A 22,660-nucleotide genomic window follows, 5' to 3' on the forward strand; every position below is an offset into this window, starting at 1 on the left:
TATGGAGAAAAAATCTAGATATAAAATATTATAGAGAATTCTAGAATATGAAGTGAATCCCTATAAATAGGGGAGAGTTGTAACATTTTGTATAAGTTGAGAAGTTGTGAAGTTGAGAAAGTTTGAGAAATTGAGTGTTCTTTCCTTCCCCACATCAAAACATCTCCTAAACCATTTCCTACATATTCCACCCATCCTCCTCTCAAATATTTCCTCCAAACTAAATTATTCCTGCAACATATATCCTATATATTTCCAACAATAATTTCACTAGCATCCAATTTCCTCAATTCTTTCCTTGAAGTCAGCATCCTCACCGACCAATATCCGTTTCGAATTTCAAATTCAACGATGTCAATTAACTAAACATGTGCGATGCGCTCGTTGCGAGACTTAACCCAACGCCTTATAGCATGAGCTGACGACAGCCATGCACCAAGTTTATCTGCCTTTGGCATATCCTTTAAAGGTCATTTGACTAAATAGATAAAAAGAAAAAGAGGTTAATTGATTAAATTAAAGAATAAAATTATCTTTTTTCATGGAGGGGTCGACACCTCACCAAGGGTAAAATTCTAGGAGAATTGCCACTCCTCATCGTAAGAACACATATGGCCCATAGTCATACTAGTATCAAGAAACACGTAATTGTATCAACAATGTGCATGTCACATACCCCAAACAATAAGTATTTAAATTTAAATCTAGACTCCTAAATCAAATTAAATCAAGGCTTTAAATTTTTTGTTGCGGGTAAAAGATGAACTTTGTGCACCGAAATATGGTTAACTCGCACATGATTTTGGACTCTTTTTTGTTTAAACTTCCTATTAGATATTGATTATGACATTTTTCGGATAATTAACGTGGTGGGATGGAATCCATTATCTGGTAGATGAATTGAAAGATTTCCAATTAAGTTGATCAATCAAATCATTTCATTGAATTTATTGGTATACTGGAGTACTATTTTTTAAAAATAAAAAGTTTAGTAAAATTTGCGGTCGATTTAATTAGTTGCACATCCACAATACCAAACAATCATTTCTTGATTAAAACTCCCATATTAAATTCTTGAACTTTTAAACCATGCACAGTTGATTGTGATATGTGAGTCGTGAATATGCAAGGGTAATTTCTAGAAGTACACTAACTGAAAGAGAAAAAATCAATCATGCCAAAATTTAAGTTTTACAATATTGCAGTAAATAATCTATTTTTACAAAAATGGACATATCCTAGATTTTTTAAAAACTCAAAAAATGTGATCTGATTTTTCCCCACGTTCGGCGGAAAATTCAAGTATATAAATTGTTGGATGCTGAAAAAAAAATTTAGCCTTGAAATTTTTTGAACATGTCTATTTCATAATTGTCCCCTTCTTCCAATTTAAACGTTTAGAAGATGATGCAACTCTCTTCCATACTAGATAACCTTCCAAACTTGAAGATACTAAATTCACATTGAATTATATTTTCAACCGACATTATTAAACCTCTTAAATGATGGTTTTTTTAATGAGATATAATGTTCATGTTGTATTATAATATTAATATATTGTGAAAAAATAGTCAATCTAGTATAAATTTCAATTCAATATCCAAACTTGTACAAATCAGACATATCAAAATAATATGAAAATACATTTTACTCGTCATGGGGCTTGACTCAAAATTATCATTTCAATTAGACTACATCAATTGTGTTTGTCAAGTTATAGAGTATGGTTTCATTTTTTTCAATAAACAGAAATGCTCAAGCACAATAATGACGAACGCCGAACGGAGGATACATCAGAAACGTCCAACAAAAAAGACAAACTAAGAAAGACTGGCAAAACAGAAGCACAACAACAAAATAAAAAGGCGAAAGCTACCAACACCAAGAGTGTTACGCTTCTTGAACCCACACAACAACACTCCAAGCCGCGAGCAGGAAAAGAGCATCACAAAAAACAAAACCTCCAACAGCATCACAACATCTTAGTAACCGATTCAATACCGGTTGATATTCAAGGGCATCCACCGACACATAATCCTTAAAACTAGTAGTATATTCTTTTTCACAAAAGAAAAATACTAAAAAAATAGAAAACAAAAATCTAGTAACGTTTTGTCCTTAACTTTTAACTTGTGCACATATCATCTTGCAAGAGAATATATCTATTCTTATTCCGCTTTAAACGTTTGCAACTCTCTTCCATGCTAGATAACCTTCCAAACTTGAAGATACTAAATCCACGTTGAATTTTATTTTCAACCGACATTATTAAACCTATTAAATGATGGTTTATTTTAATGATACTCCATATAATATTCATGTTAGATCATAAATTCATAATAGTAGTACTATAACTTTGAATTCAATATCCAAATTTGTAGTACAAATTAGACCATATGAAAATAAGTTTTACTAACTTTTTATGATATATAAATCTAGTAACGTTTTGTCCGTAACTTTTACTAACTTTTAACTTGTGCACATATATCATCTTGTAAGCAACCGTAAATATATATCTATTCCACTTCCACTTCCACCAAACAAAAAAAATGGGCCTAAAATTAGTGCAGGACCATTGTGGGATTTTAGTTGGAGGGCATTTTCGTCTCGATATGTCGCAGCCTCATACGCAAGGTATAACGTATGCCACCTTGTGGACGTGAATGGGATCTTATAATATAGTTTATAATAACAATTTATTTTCAACAATATCACGTTTTGTATTTTATTTTTATATTGGCGCTATCATGTGCCCACAATCCACATACATATACGGATTATTTTTAACGGTGTATTTGACAGCGTTACATCATTCGTAACGCTACAAACGGCTAGTTTAATTGTTGGAGATAATGTTAGTTAATTCGAATTTGTAATTTAATAGTGTAATGAAATTATTATAGCGCCATCTTTAGTCGTTCGTGCTTTCAATATTCCTATTCTTTTAGGTATAAAATGACGTCATTTAATATATGTAAACCGATGTTTTAATCACATCAAAGACTTTTCTTAATTATTTTCTTTAATTTTTATTCAGAAGTTAATCAAATATAGTTAACTACTGAAATAAAATACTGAATTTAATTCAAATTATCTCATGTACTTGATATACTAATATAATTTAACAAAATCATAGTAAAACTAAGATTAATAATTTAAAAGGTGGAGTATGTAATATAAAAATCATAAAATTAAAAAACACAAGCCATATATATAAATAAAAACAGAAGACATATAGTAAAATCACGACAACTAAATAATACTCCATGTTTATGTAATTATGGTATATTTAAGTGTATTTTATACTATTAAGTTTGAATATTGTTATTGTATGTTTATGTATTTTAATTTTCAGTCTGTGTAATTTTTATTCAATAAATACTATAATTAATATATAAATATATTAATAAGTAAATCTTATTGTATTTTTTAATTTTATAAGTATATATTATTGATAAAGTGTAGTGAGATTAATGCCTAACTTACTATACAGATATAATTGAAAAAGTATAAATAGTGATTGAATAGAAAATATTTTTTAATTTTGAGTTTGATATAAATAGTTGTACTTAAATCACTAGTACATAATATTTTTAATAAGAAAAATATATTAATGAAAACTCTTATTATACTTTTTAATTTTATAAGTATATATTATTGATAAAGTGTTTTGAGTTAATATGTAATTATAAATAAAAAATGTAGATGTAATTGAAAAAGTATAAAATGTGAGTGAATATAGATATTTTTTTAATTTGATATAGGTGATTATAGTAAAACTATTATTTGATGCGAAATAGATTTGAGTTTAGTGCTATATAGGTTTAGAAATGTTCAAATAATCAAAAATAAAAATATAAGTGCTCCCTCCGTCCTATAAATTTGTCATACTTACATTTTTGTACTTGTTTTGGCAAAAATAATAGTAATACTAATAAATGGTTGAAGCGGAGAGAGTAAAATAAAAGAGAGAAGAATATAGAGAATAGTTTTACTTACGTTATTTTTTCTCTTTATTTACTCTCTTCCAACTTTAATTATTTATTAGGAATATTATTATTGTTAAATGAGTAAAAATAAAAAGTGGGATAAACTTTCTGGGATGGAGGTACTACATCAATAGTTCACTAGTACTTCTATATGGATTTGAATGAAAAGAAAACAAGGAATCTTATATAGTTGAAAATCCCCCCCATTTCCAGATTCCACTTTCGCGTCTCAAACACAAAAAGAAAATACTACTAATATTATCTGATGGCTATATTTGTATAGAGGAAGAAGTATACAGTATACATGTATTTTAGATAGCTATCATGTTTAATCTTAAATTCGATTCGCTTTATCAAAAATATCTTAAATTTTAAATGTTAATTAAATCCTAATTCAGGACTGCGTTTGTAAATGTTTACTCCCTTTGGTCTCCATTAAAATATGTTTAAAATGCTAAAAGTGGACGCATAACACATTTTATACTGAGGTTGGTTTTGAGTTTCAATAAAAAAGTTTAAAATTCAAGACATTTTAAAAAAATGTATACTCCAATTTAAGGTTTAAGTGATATTAATACTATATTTTAGTCCAATAATCTATAATCAATAGTTATTAGAGTTACATTTTTTTATCGTCCATAAATATCAATTACGGAGTACTTTCTACTTCTTTTTTTTCGTATCTCTCTCATTCTCCATTTGCAATAGTCAAATTACTTTTTCATCAATTTTATGTCCTACTCAATAAATTTTCCATTAAAGTTCATGTCTTTTAGTGTTAAAAGTATTTTTTAGTGATTGAGTATTTATGTTTTACATAAAAGTAAGTACACTATGCCATGGTTGATTTTGGAAAAGACAATTTTATCAGAATTTGACCTTTCAATTTTGATTTACTACTATACGTGTTATGTCCGCGTTTATAATAAAAGGGACCTTATTTCCTTGTTTCAGTTTGAAAATGAAAATTTTGTGAGAGATTCTTCTGGGATAAGGTTAGCTGAGGAAGGTCCAACCATCTCTCTCATCCCAACACCTTTTTTTTTGTAGAGCTCTTTTGGATCCACTCCAACTCCCCATCCCTACATTCATTTTTTAAGATACCTCTAAATTAATTGCTCAATAAAGTTTAAGAGATATGTGTGACATGTGTTGATAAAATCATTAATGCAATTTCCCAATATAAAAAAATAGTAATAAATGAAATTTTCCAATTTAAATTAACTGGTAATTGAGATAATAACATACAGCTGTCAGTAATTTAAGGAGCCACCTTCAAATTCTTGATCTCATCCCTCTCCAAATCATAAGAAATTTCCTTCCCCTTTCCTTTTTGTAAGCTTGTGTAATGTAATTACACCGTAATCCGTATTTTACCATTTAATCTTGACACTTAGGTCTTGATTTTTATCCTAATTTATAATTGGAAAATGTTATTAAATGCAATTGTTAGGTCACTCACGAAAGGTATTTGCCACGTTACTATTAAATCGGTTTTCATCTTTTACTAACTCACAAATTGGAAATATTCGACTTTACCCAAATAAAGATGTGTGAGGGAGAATTACCTTTTTTCTTTTTCTGTATTTTAATTTAAGAGAAGATATTTGGGGATTAAATACCATCTATTTTCTAGTTTCGAGAAGTCCAGAGTTAGGACTTAGGTGTTGATGAATTGTTGAATATCTCGTAATTGAGGAAATGGGGACACGTGTATATTGTACATTATCAATTTATCACCGATTTGACATAGTAATTATATGCTAATCAAGCGACTAATTTTATTTCTTTATTTTTAATTTTTATGGGTTGCATTGAAAACAAATATAGACGGTAAATTTGATATAAATTTTAATATCACAATTATAAAATAGTATACGATATTTTTGGAGGATAAAATATGGAGTACATTATAATCAATTAGAACAATTAATTTAGGGTAGGATAAATAGACCACCACCCACGATTTTATGTCTTATCTATTGAAGCCATGTCACGCTAAAACACAACAACGATAAACAAAAAAGTTCCCACTTCACGCGAAATTTTGTTTTCATGAAATCCTTACTAAACTTATGTTTAATTTTTTCCGATTCAATTTCTATTTTTTTTAGTTTAATTAGTATAATATCTATAGAGATTAGTGCATAACTTGGAATTGGGCGAAACAAACATGTCATTTCGTTTTTTTTTTTTGTTCAAAAGTATAGTGATAAATTGTACGTAATTAGGATAATTTTGTCATTTCATATATACTTTTTAAAAATAATAGAATCTATCAGTTTTAATTGAATATATTTTTAACTTACTTAATCACTCTATATTAATAAGGAAGAAGCAATAATTAATATTTTCTTAATAGTACTATAAAATACTCATCCCAAAAAGGTAAATTAAAAAAACACTCAATAATGTTTTTAGAGATTTAATGAAGAAGGAAACAAGCTAAGGAAAAATAACCCGAAAATTAATTTTTAAAAAAAGCTAATACAATAGAAAATTATTTAATCATTAAAAATATATTTTAACTATATAAATCCAATCTCAGCAAAAAAATGTTTAGTTTTTATATCTTATTGAAAAATGAAAGTTCAACGAAAAAAAAGGAAAATAAGCTATGGAAGAATACGATAAAAGAAAAAATAATAAATTGCAATTAAACTATAAGATGAAAGAATAAAAATTTATTTGAATATAATAATTTCATAATGTATTGTGTTAATTAGTACTCTACTATCATAATTAATTCAAAATATAAGCCAATGATTTATTCTAAAAGAATAGTGTTAAAAAATATCCAAAATTATATATTAAAAATAAATTAGTCTTGATATTGTATCACTAAAATAGAACCAAACTAAGGGTCGTTTTAATTTTATTGAAACATACCCAAAAAAACGAAAATATTCGTTATCATAAACGACTATTTTTAACAGTGTGTTTGCTCCGAATATACATATAGCCAAAAATACAATTAAAAGAAACCCAATTCAATTTTTAAAATAAAACTCTATCCTAAAATAACATCATCATTATAGATAAGCACTACGGTTTAAATTATTATAGCATTCTTAATCCTAATATACAATTATAATAGTAATAGCCATTCTTAACCGCTTTTACTCAAAATTGTAAATATCGTGCATTTTTGGCTATCGATATTCATGAGATTCTGGAATTCAATTATAGATAATTATTTTGGAATGTGAAATGAAAATTTTAAATATTGTATACTCAAAATTATAATATGGACAATTGGAAAATGTCAACAGATCAAAAGAAAATATCAACATAATTTCAACGATAGTGAATGATTGATGTTGTGTTGATACTGTGTTGACATTAAAAATCTTGAAAATTTCCATTGTGTTGATATTGTATTGAAACTGTGTTGAAGCTGTGTTGAGGAGTTTTAAGTTTGTACAATATATAAGTTTGCATTTTATCACTGCCCATTATTTTAATAAAATTTAATTTTTAAATCATAATTATATATCAACCTCAAATGTAAAAAGTGAAAAAAAAAACGTTAACGTAATTAAAAAAAAACAACAGCCAAATGTAAGAGTGTAATACACTGAATCTTATACTAGTAATTACTATAGTACATCTGTCCTTAATTTAACTGCATCAACAACATAAAAATTCCATTGCCTATGGCATATAAATCTAATAATTGCATTTATTCATAAAGGAGATGCAATCAATCTACCATAAACATGCAAATCTACACGATGGTTCTTCAATCTCGCTTTAATTAAGATTCTTTGATCTCAATCAGGGATTCGGTTGATATAAAAATTATTGTGAGAAATGAAATCATTGCAGCGCATGTATGAAATTAATGCATTAGTAGTACAATTATTATCATAAAATTAGAGGATTTTTTTCAAACCATATTTGAACGCAGATCCTGAGATTTTTTACTGTTATTAAATTTGAACGCATACAAAATTTCTTAAACCAAAATCAATATTCCACTAATATAATTAAAGTCCTAAATACCCCAAAAATCTCCATTTTGAATTTTAATTTAAATTATAGCTAGTTAGGTAGGAAGCTGCGTAAGAGAGAGCCATTCTTCTTTCTCTTTGAACTTGCACCAGAGTAGGTAGGTCCCACAAAATTGCCGCCACGCGGCATCTCGAAGCTGTTTTAGCCTCCATAAAAGAATCGCCCCCACACAAAATTTATACTACTACTATAATTTCCCAACCAAAAAATTTTACTCCGAAACTAACCAATTACTCTACCGTGGATAATTATATATTCACATATTAATTAATTATCTTAATCATTTTAAATAATTTCATATTCCATTCACTCATTTGCTTATTATAAAAAGTATGATACATATCTCAAAAAATTCCTTTTTGCATTACTTAAAATGATACTAATCTATCTTTAAGTTTATTTACGTTACATCTTTAAAATCTACCTTTAAATTATTCAAAAATTATTGATCTGCTCTAATTTTGCAATCAAATAATTTTTTTTTTCTCTGGCATAACATGATGATTTACTTAACAGTTAACACTCAATCACAATAACATATAATATCAATCAAGAATAGCATCGTTTTGGTTAGCATTTAGCAAGCTTTGAAATTAAATTGTTAAAATTAAAATTTATCTTAAATGAAGTTAGGATTAAAATATTAATTATTTATATAAACAGAATAAAAAAATTATAAAAATAATATTCTTTTCGCTTTTAAATAGAGAGTTTCTTTTAGGTTTATAGATTAATAAATATAATAAAATATGAGAAAAAATAAAATAAAAAAGATAAGAAAGTTAGGAATTTATTATATCCAGATTAATTTAGGATGAAGGAATAATGCAAATATAAATATAGTTAAAAACAAAATAAATTTATTGAAAGTTAGGAGATTATTCTTTAAAAATTAGAATGTAATGTATGACGTCGAAAAGCGGCGAGCAAAAAAGAAAAAGAAAAAAGAAATTAGGTCAAGTAGTGGGCCCCGCCTCCCATCCTCTGCAAATTTCACTATAAAATTATGCATCGGCCCTCATGCAATTCTCGCTCACTCTTCATCCGCAGCATTCACGTTCTATCTACACAATCACTCAAACCCTAGCCCCCCTTTCTCTCTCTCATCCGCAGCCGTTAGGTTTCCGTCAATTCTCCCTCTCTCTCTCGCCTTCCTTTTCTCACCCCTCTCTCCATCCAATTCCTCCAATTCTGCATGGTGGGATCCGCTTTCGAGAATTAGATTTGTTTGGTTTTCCGGTTCGGTGAATTCGTTTCCGAGCTTGATTTTCCCAATTTCCGCTTCTTCTGAGGGGTAGGCGTGGGGATTCCGGTGCCGTGTAACCGTGCCTTCGGTCACCGTTTTGTGATTCAGATCCCTTTTTGCTTCTTTTGAGGGGGTAGCCGGGGCTCCGGCCTCGGCGGGTTTTAAAGCCCCTATCTGTTACGACCTCATTCATTTCCGATATTTTCCCCACCGTAACCTAATCAAATTCGATTCAAAATATTTTTTGATTCTTTTTTTACCTTTTTCCATTTCCCAATCAAATTTCTAGAGATGCCTGCCCTCGCTTGCTGTGTTGACGCCTCCGTTTCCTCTCTTCCCTACGCATTCGCCAGCTGGGATAGCACTCTCCCCCAGATTCCGCCTCCACCGACTGCCCCCTCCGCCGCCACGGCACCCTGGACGCCCGACCACTCGGCGCTGCTCTACCGTGTGGACGGATGGGGCGCGCCCTACTTCACGGTCAATTCTAATGGCGACGTTTCTGTCCGTCCCCATGGCGCCAGCACCCTGTCCCACCAGGAAATCGATCTTTTCAAGGTCGTTAAGAAGGCCTCCGATCTGAAGAGTTCGGGAGGGCTCGGGCTTCAGCTGCCCCTCATTGTCCGCTTCCCCGACATACTCAAGGATCGCCTTGAATCTCTCCAATCTGCTTTTGATTTCGCGATCCAGTCTCAAGGCTACGAGGCTCATTACCAGGGCGTCTACCCTGTGAAATGCAATCAGGATAAGTTTGTTGTCGAGGATATTGTCAAGTTTGGCTCCGGTTTCCGCTTCGGGCTCGAAGCTGGCTCCAAGCCGGAGCTTCTTCTGGCCATGAGCTCCCTCTGTAACGGAAGCCCTGAGGCGCTGTTGGTGTGCAACGGATTTAAGGATGTCGAGTACATAGCTCTGGCATTGCTTGCGAGGAAGCTGCATCTGAATACTGTTATTGTGCTTGAGCAAGAGGAAGAGCTTGATATTGTGATCGATGTGAGCAAGAAACTCGGTGTTCGGCCTGTGATTGGGCTCCGGGCTAAGCTGAGGACTAAGCATTCTGGTCATTTTGGTTCTACATCTGGTGAGAAAGGGAAATTTGGTCTAACAACAACGCAGATTCTCCGTGTTGTTAAGAAACTGGAGCAGAACGAAATGCTTGATTGTATGCAGCTGCTGCATTTCCATATTGGATCCCAAATCCCGTCCACGGCATTGCTAGCTGATGGTGTTGGTGAAGCTGCGCAGATCTATAGCGAATTGGTTCGCCTTGGTGCCTGTATGAGAGTGATTGATATTGGCGGAGGGCTTGGAATCGATTATGACGGCTCAAAGTCTCCCAATTCTGATGTTTCTGTCAGCTACACCCTTGAAGAGTATGCTTCTGCCGTTGTTGGGGCGGTGAGGTTGGTGTGTGACCGCAAGGGCATCAAGCATCCGATTATTTGCAGTGAAAGCGGCCGTGCAATTGTCTCCCACCACTCAATTTTGGTGTTTGAAGCTGTTTCTGCAAGCTCTCACGATTCTCCGCAGTTCCAGTCTCCTCTTGGGATTGAGTATTTTGAGGAGCAGTTGTCTGATGATGCTCGTGCTGATTACCGAAATTTGTGTGCAGCTGGTGTTCGTGGTGAATATGAGAATTGTTTGCTTTATGCAGAGCAGCTGAAACAGAGGTGTGTTGAGCAGTTCAAAGAAGGGTCTTTGAATATGGAACAGCTTGCTGAGGTTGATGGCTTTTGTGAATTGGTGTCGAAAGCTATTGGTCTTTCTGATGACCCTGTTCGGACATACCATATGAATCTGTCTGTTTTTACCTCAATTCCTGATTTTTGGGGCTTTGGCCAGTTGTTCCCTCTGATTCCTATCCACAGGCTGGATGAGAAGCCTGTAGTTAGAGGGATTCTGTCCGACCTGACCTGCGACAGTGATGGGAAGATTGACAAGTTCATTGGTGGAGAATCAAGCTTGCCTCTGCACAAATTGGATGCGAACGGCAGTGGGAATGGTGATCGGGCGGCTTATTATCTAGGGATGTTCTTGGGTGGTGCTTATGAAGAGGCGCTGGGTGGTGTTCACAACCTGTTTGGTGGCCCAAGTGTTGTACGCGTGTCGCAGAGCAACAGCCCCCACGGCTTTGCTGTGACGCGTGCTGTGCCAGGCCCGACTTGTGGAGATGTGCTACGAGTGATGCAGTATGAGCCTGAGCTTATGTTCCAGACTCTGAAGCATCGGATTGAGGAGTTTGCCGATGATGGTGGCAGCAGCAGCTTGGCGCTGGCTAATGGCCTAGCTTGCTCTTTCAATAACATGCCTTACTTGGCCAGCGCCGCCTCTTGCAGCCTGACTGCTGCCGGGGCTGGCAATGGCGGGTACTACTATTGCAGTGATGAGAGCTTTGCATCGTCTGGCGATGCTGTTGGTGCTGAGGACGAGCAGTGGTCTTATTGCATTGCTTGAGTTGCATGTTTTTAGTTAAATAAATGTCAGTTTACATCTCCCTGTTTGTTCTAGTTTGTGGTTGGGGTGGTGTTATTAACTTCTTAGTTGGGATCAGGTTGGTTCCTCTTTATTACTAAGGTGTTCATTTCTCTTTTTTGAATTGGTGATGATGAACGAGGATGTATGAAGCAGGAAATTTGAGTCTTTAGCATGCTGTGTTGGGTAGTAGGGAGCTCAAAATTCCCAGCTTGTTCTATGTAATTGTTGATTTTCATTGCTATCTTAATCGACTATGTTTCAAGAATATTGTTTGATGTTGATATCTTTCATTTCTATTCTTGATTGGGTTCTTGGACTTGAATGGAAGTTTGAAGATTTCAAATTAAGCGGTCAGTTAAAGACAAAAATTGGTGGCCGCTTTGCCAAAGGTATTTATATGCTTTTGCTGGTCCTTGCAATTTTTATTACTAGACTGCTAGTACAGAATTAGTGGCCCTTATTTGCTTGCATACACTTGTGTTCCTATGTGGGGTATGCTGACTTTGTCTTGATTGGCTCTATGTTCTATATTCTAAGTTTATTTTAAGTGGAGAAAGAGGCTCACATTACTAGTAGTAGTATTTCAATTAAAGTGATGTTCCAAAAAACAAGATACGACTATTTTCTATGAATGGAGAGCTTATGAAATACAGCATTCATATGTTTAGATTTTTAATAATCTTATTGTCTGTAGTGGTGGTGGTTATTCGGTTTCCTGTTATATTCTCCCTTTGTGAGGTGTCAAAATTGATGGCTGCAACTTGCTAATGCATGCTGTTATAGAGGCTAGCTAGCTTTTGAAATATGCTTTATCTCAGGCTTTGAGAGGTCACAAGTTTAGGAGTTGCATATTTGTTGTTTGTGTAGTATTCTCAGATTCTTATGTCTGTCATATCTTTTCTCACCAGAACTGATGTGTGCTGTATTCTTGATAAGGGACTCTAGTTTTATTGTTGAGTATAAGCATTTCTTATGGTTATCCAATAGTCTTGGTTACTGAGCCTGAAACTATGATAAGACTTTGGACATGGAATTCTTTTGATGATGATGTATTGAAACTGTATCCACCTTAGTCACAATATATTCTGTCTAGTCGAATTAGGATCTATTCTTGTAAGAACTGATATCCAACTTGTTGGGCTAAGCTTGTCCTAATTAAACCGGCATGCCGTGGCCACTTGTTATGAGTTATTGATATATGTGACTGGCCATCTGTGGCTGTTGGGAGTTGGATGAAGCTGTAGATGTGGTGGTAAGCTTGAAGATAAGCATTGTGCTTTTTGCAATAATATGGCCCCATTAGAATGTAGATACTTGGATGAGTTGTATTATACATTATGTGCCATACATAAATGTGTTGACAACTTGGTGAAGTCAAAATTTCATCCAATTTTGATGTGTTTTCTTGATGTGTATATAATCTGTATTTTATCCACACAGTACTTATCTTTTATGGAGAAGAAGTATATAAATTGATCTTCTCTGTTTCTTTTTTTCCTATCCCCATGTTAGAAGACATGAAACTATGACTGCAGGTTCTTTTATTCAGAAGTTAGACTTTTTTTATGAAAACAAAAATGCTCAGACTAAACCTTTTTTGGGAAGAAGTCTCTCAAAAGAACAAACACAACAAGCAATACAAAAAGACACAAGAGAAGCAACAACCAAGTCTACTCTACGCAAAACCTGGAAATGAAAACCACAGATTACGAGTTAAAACTAATCGCAATGAAGCATCGGATCAGCAAAGACGGGCGCAAGAAAAAGCCACCGGCACACCACCACAACCACTCAACCGTTTTCAAACAAAAACAAACACGTAAAATACTATTCCATGTGACAAGCAAAACGTACCACAGTTAGCAATCTCCACTTCTTTGTGGATACCAAAAAACCCCGGGCTGCTTCTATCTTGTCCAGACTATTACCCATGTGCATCAATGGCAATGAAAAATTTGATTACCAACTTTTAATCCATATACCAAGTTTCTATAATAGTCATTTTATTTGTTTTCTAATATGACCTCAATCAGAAAAGAGATTCAAAAAATAAAAAATATAAACGGGTACGTGCTAACATTTGATTTTGGGCATCGTTCTAATTCGATCCAACTAGCCATTCTTGTGAACTAGATTTTGTTTAATAGGATTGATCAAGAGAGTTTAGATTTGAATTGGATATTGGAAGGTGAAATTCGAATTCATGATTCACATTAGAGCATCCGCAATGGGCGGCTAGCGACCGGCTAGCCGATTCGTCGCGCTGGCCGATCGGCTAGCCGAACCATTGGAGTCGGCCAGCGCGAAATCGCGAGCCGATCGGCGTATCGGGCGCTGGCCGATCGCGCCGGGCCGCCATTGTGGCGGCCCGATCGGCCAGCGCCGATTTTTTTTTTTTTTTAATTCTTTTTTTTAATTTTTTTAATTCTTTTTTTTTTAAAAAAAAATTTTATTCTTTTTTTTAATTTTTGAAAAACTATATAAACGCGATTTTCTCTATCTCTAATTTTCTGTACAAGAGCAACATCTAGCTATGGACAACAACAAATTCAAGGTGGCTCGTGTGTGGAAGCCCGGATTTTTTTTTATTATGTTATTTTTATGATTTTTAGTTAATGTACTTTTTTTTATTTAAATAAAATTAATGAATTTTCCCATATATGTCTCGTAAATTTAATTCCGTATTTTAATCGTAATTTTAATTCCGTAAATGTAGTATATTTTGAATTATTTTTATTGCGGCTAGCCTACTACTACCTAAATCTGATGTGGCAGGTAGATTTTTTAGTGTTGCTGACGTGGCAGGGGAGAGAATGGCTGACCTATTGCTGGCCTAAGCACCATTGCGGATGCTCTTATTCAAGTATTAATGGACTTTTTGGGATATTGATCGAGGCTCTTTTTTAATTTCGTTTACTCTTTTAAGTAAGTGGAGTATATTATTGTTTAAATTCTCCACTAAATAATTTTGAAATAATTAAATTCGACGACCGAACGAGTTCGGACTTGTTGTGGCAAATAAAAGCCATTATCCAAAGATCAACTATAATACTCCCTCAAGTCCAACAAGAGTATGCACTCTTGGGTGGACATAGATTTTAATATACAATTGCTAAAGTAAAACGAGATAAAAATAAAAAGTATTTGAAATATTGTTAGTGGATGATGGTTTTCACTTTATTAGAGAAAAAAAAAGATGTTATGCATATTCTTGTGGGTCGGAGGGAGTATAAAAATAGAGACATTTGAGATTACACATGTTTTAAATCATAATCGATAAATTAAGAGAGAGATGAAAAGAAAAAGTTATTCGAGTAGTGGAATAGGACTCACCTCATTATATAGAAAATAAATTACCAAAATTAAAGTGCATTATTTTTATGGGACAGACTAAAATGAAAATAATATTTATTTTTATAGAACGGGAGGAATATAGTAAAACATTTTGGCCAATTACTCTTATAAAACTACATGATGTTGACCTAAATGTCAACATCGCGTGTGACATTGACCCAAATAAGAAAACTTTTCTTTCCTTCATTAACAATCTTTCAATTAATTTTTCTTTTCACGTACTCTTTTATCTTACTAATTACACATTAAAATTCTAATGCACATTGTTTTTTTAGCTGATCAACTTTTAAATTAAAGTACTGTAGTATAAATATATGTTTCAACATTCTTAATTTAAGATGTTAATGCAATCCACATGAAGAGTGGTGATATTTCTAGAAAATTCCCATAGTGAAAGGATCATAATTCATACTCGGTACATCCAACTCCATAAATATTTGGGGTGTTCAGTTGGCAAAACTAAATCTCATGATTAAATATGTATCATGTTTAGTTTATAAGATTGATCTCCTCAACTTAATCCTAGATGGATAGTCTGATGATAATTAGTCATAGCCTCCCCCTCCAACTAAAATAATTCTACAACTTAATCCTAGATGAATAGTCTCATGATAATTAGTTATGACAACCGAACGCCACCTAAGTTTACAATTTAGTTTAACTGATTAGGTTTCAATACAAGTTTCATGAGAATCACGAAGTCATTTTACTAGTAGTACATATTGGACAATATTTACCTAATAAAATTGTAAACATTGCCATTATACAAAGATTTATATGTATTTGTAAATTAATAGTAATTCTTAAATTCTAATAGAACGATGTCGTTCCACATTGTTTACTACTTTAATTTATTAGTGGTAATATCCACGTGTAATTTTGCTGGTTACCAAATCAAATGATGATTGCAAATAAATTCAAATTTGGTAGACTTTTTTGGCTATTTTTAGAATTAAAGACTGTATCAATTTAACCAATGATATTCTGTTTATCAATTTACGAAACTAAGCCTACATGAATATATTTTAAAAATAATCAATAAGTCATCCAACTTTTGTAAAGAAATATGTTTTCGTACTGATTAATATTACTACTATATTTATTATTTTAGTGGTTTATGGTTTATACTCAAATAATTACATGATATTTCTCCACTATTAAATATTACTACTACTGTATTTAATATTTTAACGGTTTAAGGTGTATACTCAATGAGTCCGGAGCAGGAGTAGTATTTATGAACTATTTATTCAGAAAAAATGGGGCGAATTGGGCTTTATAAATTTAATTGGGCCTGAACAGATGCGCACGAATCCAACCTATAAAAGTAGCGTGCACAAGAAGCAGAATGATACCAGAAGCATCTTAGCCTTCCTTCTCCCCTCTCCTCCGTTCAATTCCTCTTCACTTTACGTGCCTTCAATTTCTTCCAACTACACACTGCGAATCTTCGTTTTTGTGCCTCAAAAGTGCGTCAATCCATTCAATTTCAATTTTATTCTGTTGCAGATCCTAACACACCAAAAATTTGCTGTTTGTAATTCTGCTATCCATTGAATTTCTGATTGATTTTCTATTGCCGATTCTGATTGATCGTTTCCCCCTTTTTTTTCTTCTGTCACAGGCGAATCCAGACGTTTAAGCGCGTGCTTAATTTAACCTAGATCATCATAAATATGGTAATTTTTTGTTTTGGATGCGAATTTCCTTTATTTTTCATGTAAATTTTGATCATAATAGTTCTGTGTTTGTGTTTTCGGTGAAAATTTAAGTTGTTGTTGGACTGTGATCTTCTTTGCCAAATTTAAGGAAAATCATTGGTTTCCTCTGGTTCCTGTGAGATAATGGTTCGCACCTCATACGAAGTGCTTGTTCTATTCTATCTCATGCCTTTTTCGCAGTTTGATGATTCGATTTGAGCTCTGAAGTATAGTGGGTTTATAGGAAAACATTGACTTTTCCTGCCCTGTTTGTTGTGAGACAATGATTCGTGCCTCACACAAAGTGCTTGTGTCATACTATGTTGTGATCTCTCAGTTTGAGCTGTTTATTATAATGAAAATATTAACTTAATATTGCACAATGGGATCATGACTAATTTAGAGTTAATGGCTTTCAACTTGGAAATCCTGAATCGATTGCAATAACTTGAATACATTGGGACCAGGGAACTATAATCTTGATTTTTTTTTATAGTAGAAAAAAGTGAAACATTTATTCGTGCACCTTCCTACTGCTGGTTTGTTCCTATATATATTGACTTCTCGTATCTGCTGTAATAAGGTGTTTGAGTTGTCGAATGTATTAGTAGATGCTATTCTTTGCTTGCTTTTCTTTTAGCTCATGGATCTGATCTTAGTGCTCATAGATTTTTCTTGGAGGAATTTAACACGGATGATCCTGTCAGAGTCATACCTAGCTGGCATAAAAGTATAGGGATAATACCTTATGCTTGTCACAACGTTTGGCATATTTTATTGTCATATGCAATAAAATTTGGTGGAGTTAGGTTGATATGTCAACATGAATAGATGATTAAATTCTTGGCTGTGAGTTGGGTGATGGATTAGCTGTGCTGCCTATGAAAGTTTTAGATATACACTACCAATCGCATTCGAGAGCATAAAAAAGACATAGTAGTTAATTCATTTAGCACAGTATCTACTCATTGGTGTTCATCAATCTTGTATTGGGAGTTTTCTATAGAAGTATCACTCTAGTCTTTATTCGTTTGATATTTATTGTTCTGAGTTTTGTGTTTCAGTTTTTTGACGGGTATGGATACCATGGAACATCATTTGAACAAACATACCGGTGTTACCCTGCGTCTTTCATAGACAAGGTTTGACTATTTTCTTTCGCATCTCGTTTTATTAATTAATCTGATTACCATCCCATTGTGATTATTGCATGGTGGGTGTGCATGTCTTAAAAGTACCTTTTGTGAATGAAAAGTCTGTGTGTGTTTCAGTTAGCACTTAGCAGTATATTTTATATGGCTCCTGAACATTTTGTTTTAATCAAGTTGATCTAATTTATTGCTTCTTTTCAATACCTGCAGGCACAGATAGAAAATGGTGATAAAGGTATGATCAGCTTACCTATCTTTTAGATATGCTGGCAATTTATGAAAATGTTCACAGCAGATGTTTTTCTTTTTATTTATTTGTTTGTTCCTAACTCTATTCTTTTACAGTTATAATGCCGCCATCAGCTCTTGACCGTCTTGGTAAGGAACTTTAGCTACATGCCCTAGTTCATTATTCTTTTCGTATTCCATTGATTGACTTTGATCTAATCTTTGCTAATTTTTGCTACAGCCTCCCTTCACATTGATTACCCTATGTTATTTGAGCTCCGGAATGCTGCTACTGAGCGCGTTTCACACTGTGGGGTTCTGGAGTTCATTGCTGAAGAAGGCATGATCTATATGCCTTACTGGGTAGGTGCTACTTGATGCTTGTTAGTGGTATGTGATTTCAGCTTCAGATTGACACTGTTACTTATTGTGTCGCATTAGATGATGGAGAATCTATTGCTACAAGAGGGAGACTTTGTGCGAGTGAAAAATGTAACTCTTCCAAAGGGTACATACGTAAAATTGCAACCACACACAAAGGATTTCTTGGATATTTCCAATCCAAAAGCTATGTAAGTGTAGATTACTGTTTAGCTTTCTCATCCTTAAATGCCTACTTGGCTTGTGCAAGTATATCTGAGACATTTATCATGAACATTCTTAGAAAGCTCATACTTCAAAGAAGTAAGTTCATTCGGCAGATTTCAGAGCATGAGTGCTTCCAGTAGAGATTTGCTACCTAATTATTATTTGAAGAGCATTATTCTGAATGCTGAGTACAGTTTAATTCTATTTTATACAGCTTGGAGACAACACTGAGGAACTTTTCGTGCTTGAGCACTGGGGATAGTATCATGGTGGCTTATAATAATAAAAAGTATTACATTGATATCATTGAGGCAAAGCCATCTCATGCGATAAGCATTATCGAGACTGATTGTGAAGTGGACTTTGCTCCTCCTCTTGATTACAAGGAACCAGAAAGACCTTCTGCCCCCGTTTCGACAGGCAAAGCACCAGCAGAAGGTAAAATCTCTGTGAATTATTTTCATAGAGACCTATGTTCTGTTTGTGGTTGGGTTGGATCCAGTAGTTAAGTTCTTTGAGTGAACATGATTATGATGTTTGGTAGATAACATTGACTTAGTTCTCTACTGTGGCATCTCATAGTTGTGTTTCTTTAGTGAGAAATCCACGGGGTAATTTTTGTACCTCTTTTTTTTACCATCAAACACCTACTTATTGGAATGGTGTGCATACAGGTCAGGAACCTCCCGAGGAGTCTGAACCAAAATTCAATCCATTTACTGGCGTTGGAAGACGCTTGGATGGGAAAGTTTTAAAAACGGGATCTCCACCAGTGTCGTCATCTGTGCCCCAAGACAGGCGTGCCAATGCTTCGGCTGGAGGAACAGGTACCGCCTCTAGTTCCAGCTCACATACTGCCAAAGCCCCAACTCAAGGGAAGCTCGTATTTGGGTCAAATGCTAACCGCACAAAAGATGCCCCAAAGGTTTCACTCAACTTTCCTTTTCTGAATCCTATCAAATGAACCTTTTGTATGCCTGCATGCGTCTGAATCATATGCTTCTGCATTACAGGATGCTTCAAAAGATGCTAAGGCGGAGCCTCCGAAGAGTGATGATCCGAAGTTCCAAGCCTTTAGTGGGAAGAAATACTCTTTGAGGGGTTGATATTATATTTATCTGCACCTGTAAGTTATAACTCTTGATTTGTCATGGAATCTGTGTTGGTTTAGAACTTGCTGGAAAAGAATTGGAACAAAACATTGTCCCGGTCGAAGGAGTTGAACAGTGGTTTAGTCTTCTTTTGACACAAGAAAATACAGAATTCTTTTGATAGCTTTTATACATGGAATTTATGTTGGGTTGTTTGTGGTCTCTGAATTGGTGATAGTGCCAGGAGCACAAATAAATAGGTCAATTAATTCGTGTGATTATTTTTATTGATATTTTAATTAAATAGTGGTGAAGTTCTTGAACAATGCTTCCTAGGAAAAGGGCCGCTTCGTTTTCAAAGAAGCTGGGTCAAGCTTATTATCGGCAACTGCCGTACTTTGCCTACATATTCAAATTGGTTTCAGTTAATTATGAATCGCAATTTCAGTCGAATATAATGGTTTCCGTTTTTCAATAAGTAAAGTTGACTGAGCCAAAACTAGTTATGCCATCATATTCTTATAGACTTGAACTAGACTTCTTATAATAAAAATGTTATACTTCCACCAACCAAATTTACAATTCGATACTTTTGTTTTCTATATTAATAATTTTTTGCTCAGATCAAATATTTTCTATAATAGTATATCTGATAAGTTCTTTTCCAAATCTTACTTACTACAACTGTTGACCCAGGTTAAATTTAGAAAACAAATTCAATTAGGTCGGATTTAAAATTGAAAGCTCAATTTTCACATTAAAATAAAATTTGTACCACTGAAACGACGTATCCAGTGCTATCGTGCATATGATAAAATTATTCACGAACTAATATAATTTAGAAAAATTCTTCAAATATCTCTATTAATTGAAAGAGTGATGCTAAATGGCCACATTATGGCCACCCACACAAGTTCAAATTAATAAATTGAATGACTAGTTATAAGATAAAATATTAGTTATAATTAGTGGATAAATGAAAATTACCAATATATCCTTTACTTAATTTCACTCCATTTCATTTTCACCGGATGAGAGGGGATCAATTTATTTCAAATTTTGAACTAAAGCAACATTAATTAATGCTAGTATTTAGTCGCTCCACATTGGAAATTGAATTAACACACAGCGTGTAGTAGTAGTTTATTTTGAAATGACCATAAATTAATGTTATTTAATTAAGAGAGAGAACAAATTTATATAAATCGTATAGACATAATAGTTTTATTCATATGATTTAATTTTATAGTATAATTTATTCTTAATATATTAATTTTGAAGATTTTAAACACTATCATTTTAAGAAAAAATCATTAATTTAGATTATGAATTAATATGATAAGAGTAGTATATTAATTAACACACTAAATAATTAAACTATTATATGTAATTATGAAATAGTAATTTTTTACTAACTTAATTATTTAATCATTTTGTAGTTTATTTCAGTTTTTTCTTTGTCATTTGTGTAACTCTCCAACACCTTGTTTTCTTTTCGTTATCTTTAATAAAATAAATCATTAAGGTAAATCTTTAATATAATAACAATAAAATCCTCTAACTTAATATATTAAAACAAATTTAAATAAGGACTAATATTTTCCTTATCAAAATGTGAATTATATAATAAAATTATATAATTATAATGATTAAGCACTTTTCTTTCACAATTATACGTGTAACAAATTTAATTATGTTTCTTGATTTTTAAGTCAACATGTCCATTGCACAATCACTTAATGATCAAATTGTTGGTGATATTTACTAATAAAGTATATAAGGCTATGGTCAATCTTATAATTTAGTATAACTTAAAAAACATTTTAGTAGTATAATAAATAGTTGGATATAAATGGCTATTTAAAGTTTATTTATTTTTTACTAACATGTTAATGTTTTGAGATTGTGAGTCAATATGTGGAGTACATAAGAAAATTGCTTAATGATAATAATCAATTTGATTGGATAATAGTGGAGTAATAAACTAAGTATATATATAAATGGATTATTTTATAATTTAAAATGTAAAAAGGTGGGTCACATATTTCATTAACTTTTCCAACCCATTATTTTTTATATTTCTTAAAACTCATGTCTACAACAAGAGTGACTCCTATTATGCGATTGGAGAAATATATTTTAACTATTATATATCTAATTTAATTCCATTTTATGATTTTTGAGTTAATATGTAAGTACACAAGGAAATCATCTTCATAACCATCAATTAGCTAGATGACATACCAAAAGTAGAAGTATATTTACATGTGGTTAATTTTGTAATTTATAATTTGAGAAATGATTTAATTATATAATAGTTGGATGTGAATGACTATTTGCTCTTAATTTTTCTACTCTTATATCTAATTTTTAATTATGTTTCGTGTTTTTTGAGTTAACATGTTGAGTACACAAGGAAATTGATTTAATGATATTAATTAATTGGATGATACTTTATTTATCCGTTATTACTTGAGACGAGTTTTTTATTCGGTTTGTCCATCAATATTTGTCACATTTATTTTACTACTTTTGTTAATGGACTATACATTTCACTATATTAGTTCATTCATATTTCTTTTATAAAAATAATAGATAAAAGTAGAACTCACATCCCACTACCTACTCTTTTATACATTTCTTAAAGCTCAAATCGGGTCAACTTGTGACAAGTATACTCTCTGTCCTCAAATAAGAGTCTCATTTTTTTTCCAGCACGAGTTTTAATAAATGTTAAAAAAAAGTGGATGGAAGAAAGTTGGTGTAATATTAGTCCTACTTGTATATAGAGTACTAGTTTTAAATGAAATGTGAGTGGATTGAGTTA

The 22,660-nt window shown here is 32.7% G+C and overlaps 2 protein-coding genes across 3 annotated transcripts; both read left to right on the forward strand.

Annotated features, from left to right (window-relative positions):
* Positions 1–9,037: 9,037 nt before the first annotated feature.
* On the forward strand, positions 9,038–11,986 carry LOC125200450 (arginine decarboxylase-like). Its single transcript, XM_048098098.1, has one exon. It carries the CDS (start codon positions 9,541–9,543, stop codon positions 11,698–11,700), a length of 2,160 nt encoding a protein of 719 aa, XP_047954055.1. The 5' UTR covers positions 9,038–9,540; the 3' UTR covers positions 11,701–11,986.
* A 4,416-nt stretch (positions 11,987–16,402) lies between these two features.
* Positions 16,403–20,023, forward strand: LOC125200451 (ubiquitin fusion degradation protein 1 homolog). 2 transcript variants are annotated; one of them, XM_048098099.1, is made up of 10 exons: positions 16,403–16,544; positions 16,700–16,754; positions 17,840–17,917; positions 18,137–18,161; positions 18,272–18,304; positions 18,396–18,517; positions 18,596–18,726; positions 18,957–19,180; positions 19,417–19,667; positions 19,756–20,023. In XM_048098099.1, exons 2-10 carry the CDS (start codon positions 16,752–16,754, stop codon positions 19,846–19,848), a joined length of 960 nt encoding a protein of 319 aa, XP_047954056.1. In that variant the 5' UTR covers positions 16,403–16,544; positions 16,700–16,751; the 3' UTR covers positions 19,849–20,023. The 2 variants fall into 2 exon arrangements, with proteins under 2 accessions (XP_047954056.1, XP_047954057.1); XM_048098100.1 differs by lacking the exon at positions 16,403–16,544 and adding an exon at positions 16,595–16,612.
* Positions 20,024–22,660: the final 2,637 nt, after the last annotated feature.

This window comes from Salvia hispanica, unplaced genomic scaffold, assembly GCF_023119035.1.
Source record: "Salvia hispanica cultivar TCC Black 2014 unplaced genomic scaffold, UniMelb_Shisp_WGS_1.0 HiC_scaffold_974, whole genome shotgun sequence".
NCBI classification, from domain to species: domain Eukaryota; kingdom Viridiplantae; phylum Streptophyta; class Magnoliopsida; order Lamiales; family Lamiaceae; genus Salvia; species Salvia hispanica.

Bases quoted from the DNA above. Each gene is read 5' to 3' on its own strand.
- LOC125200451 (XM_048098099.1), top strand. The intron at 18,518-18,595 runs GTAGGTGCTACT...GTGTCGCATTAG, and splicing joins TGATCTATATGCCTTACTGG to ATGATGGAGAATCTATTGCT. The intron at 18,727-18,956 runs GTAAGTGTAGAT...TATTTTATACAG, and splicing joins ATTTCCAATCCAAAAGCTAT to CTTGGAGACAACACTGAGGA.
- LOC125200450 (XM_048098098.1), top strand. From the start codon at position 9,541: ATGCCTGCCCTCGCTTGCTGTGTTGACGCCTCCGTTTCCTCTCTTCCC.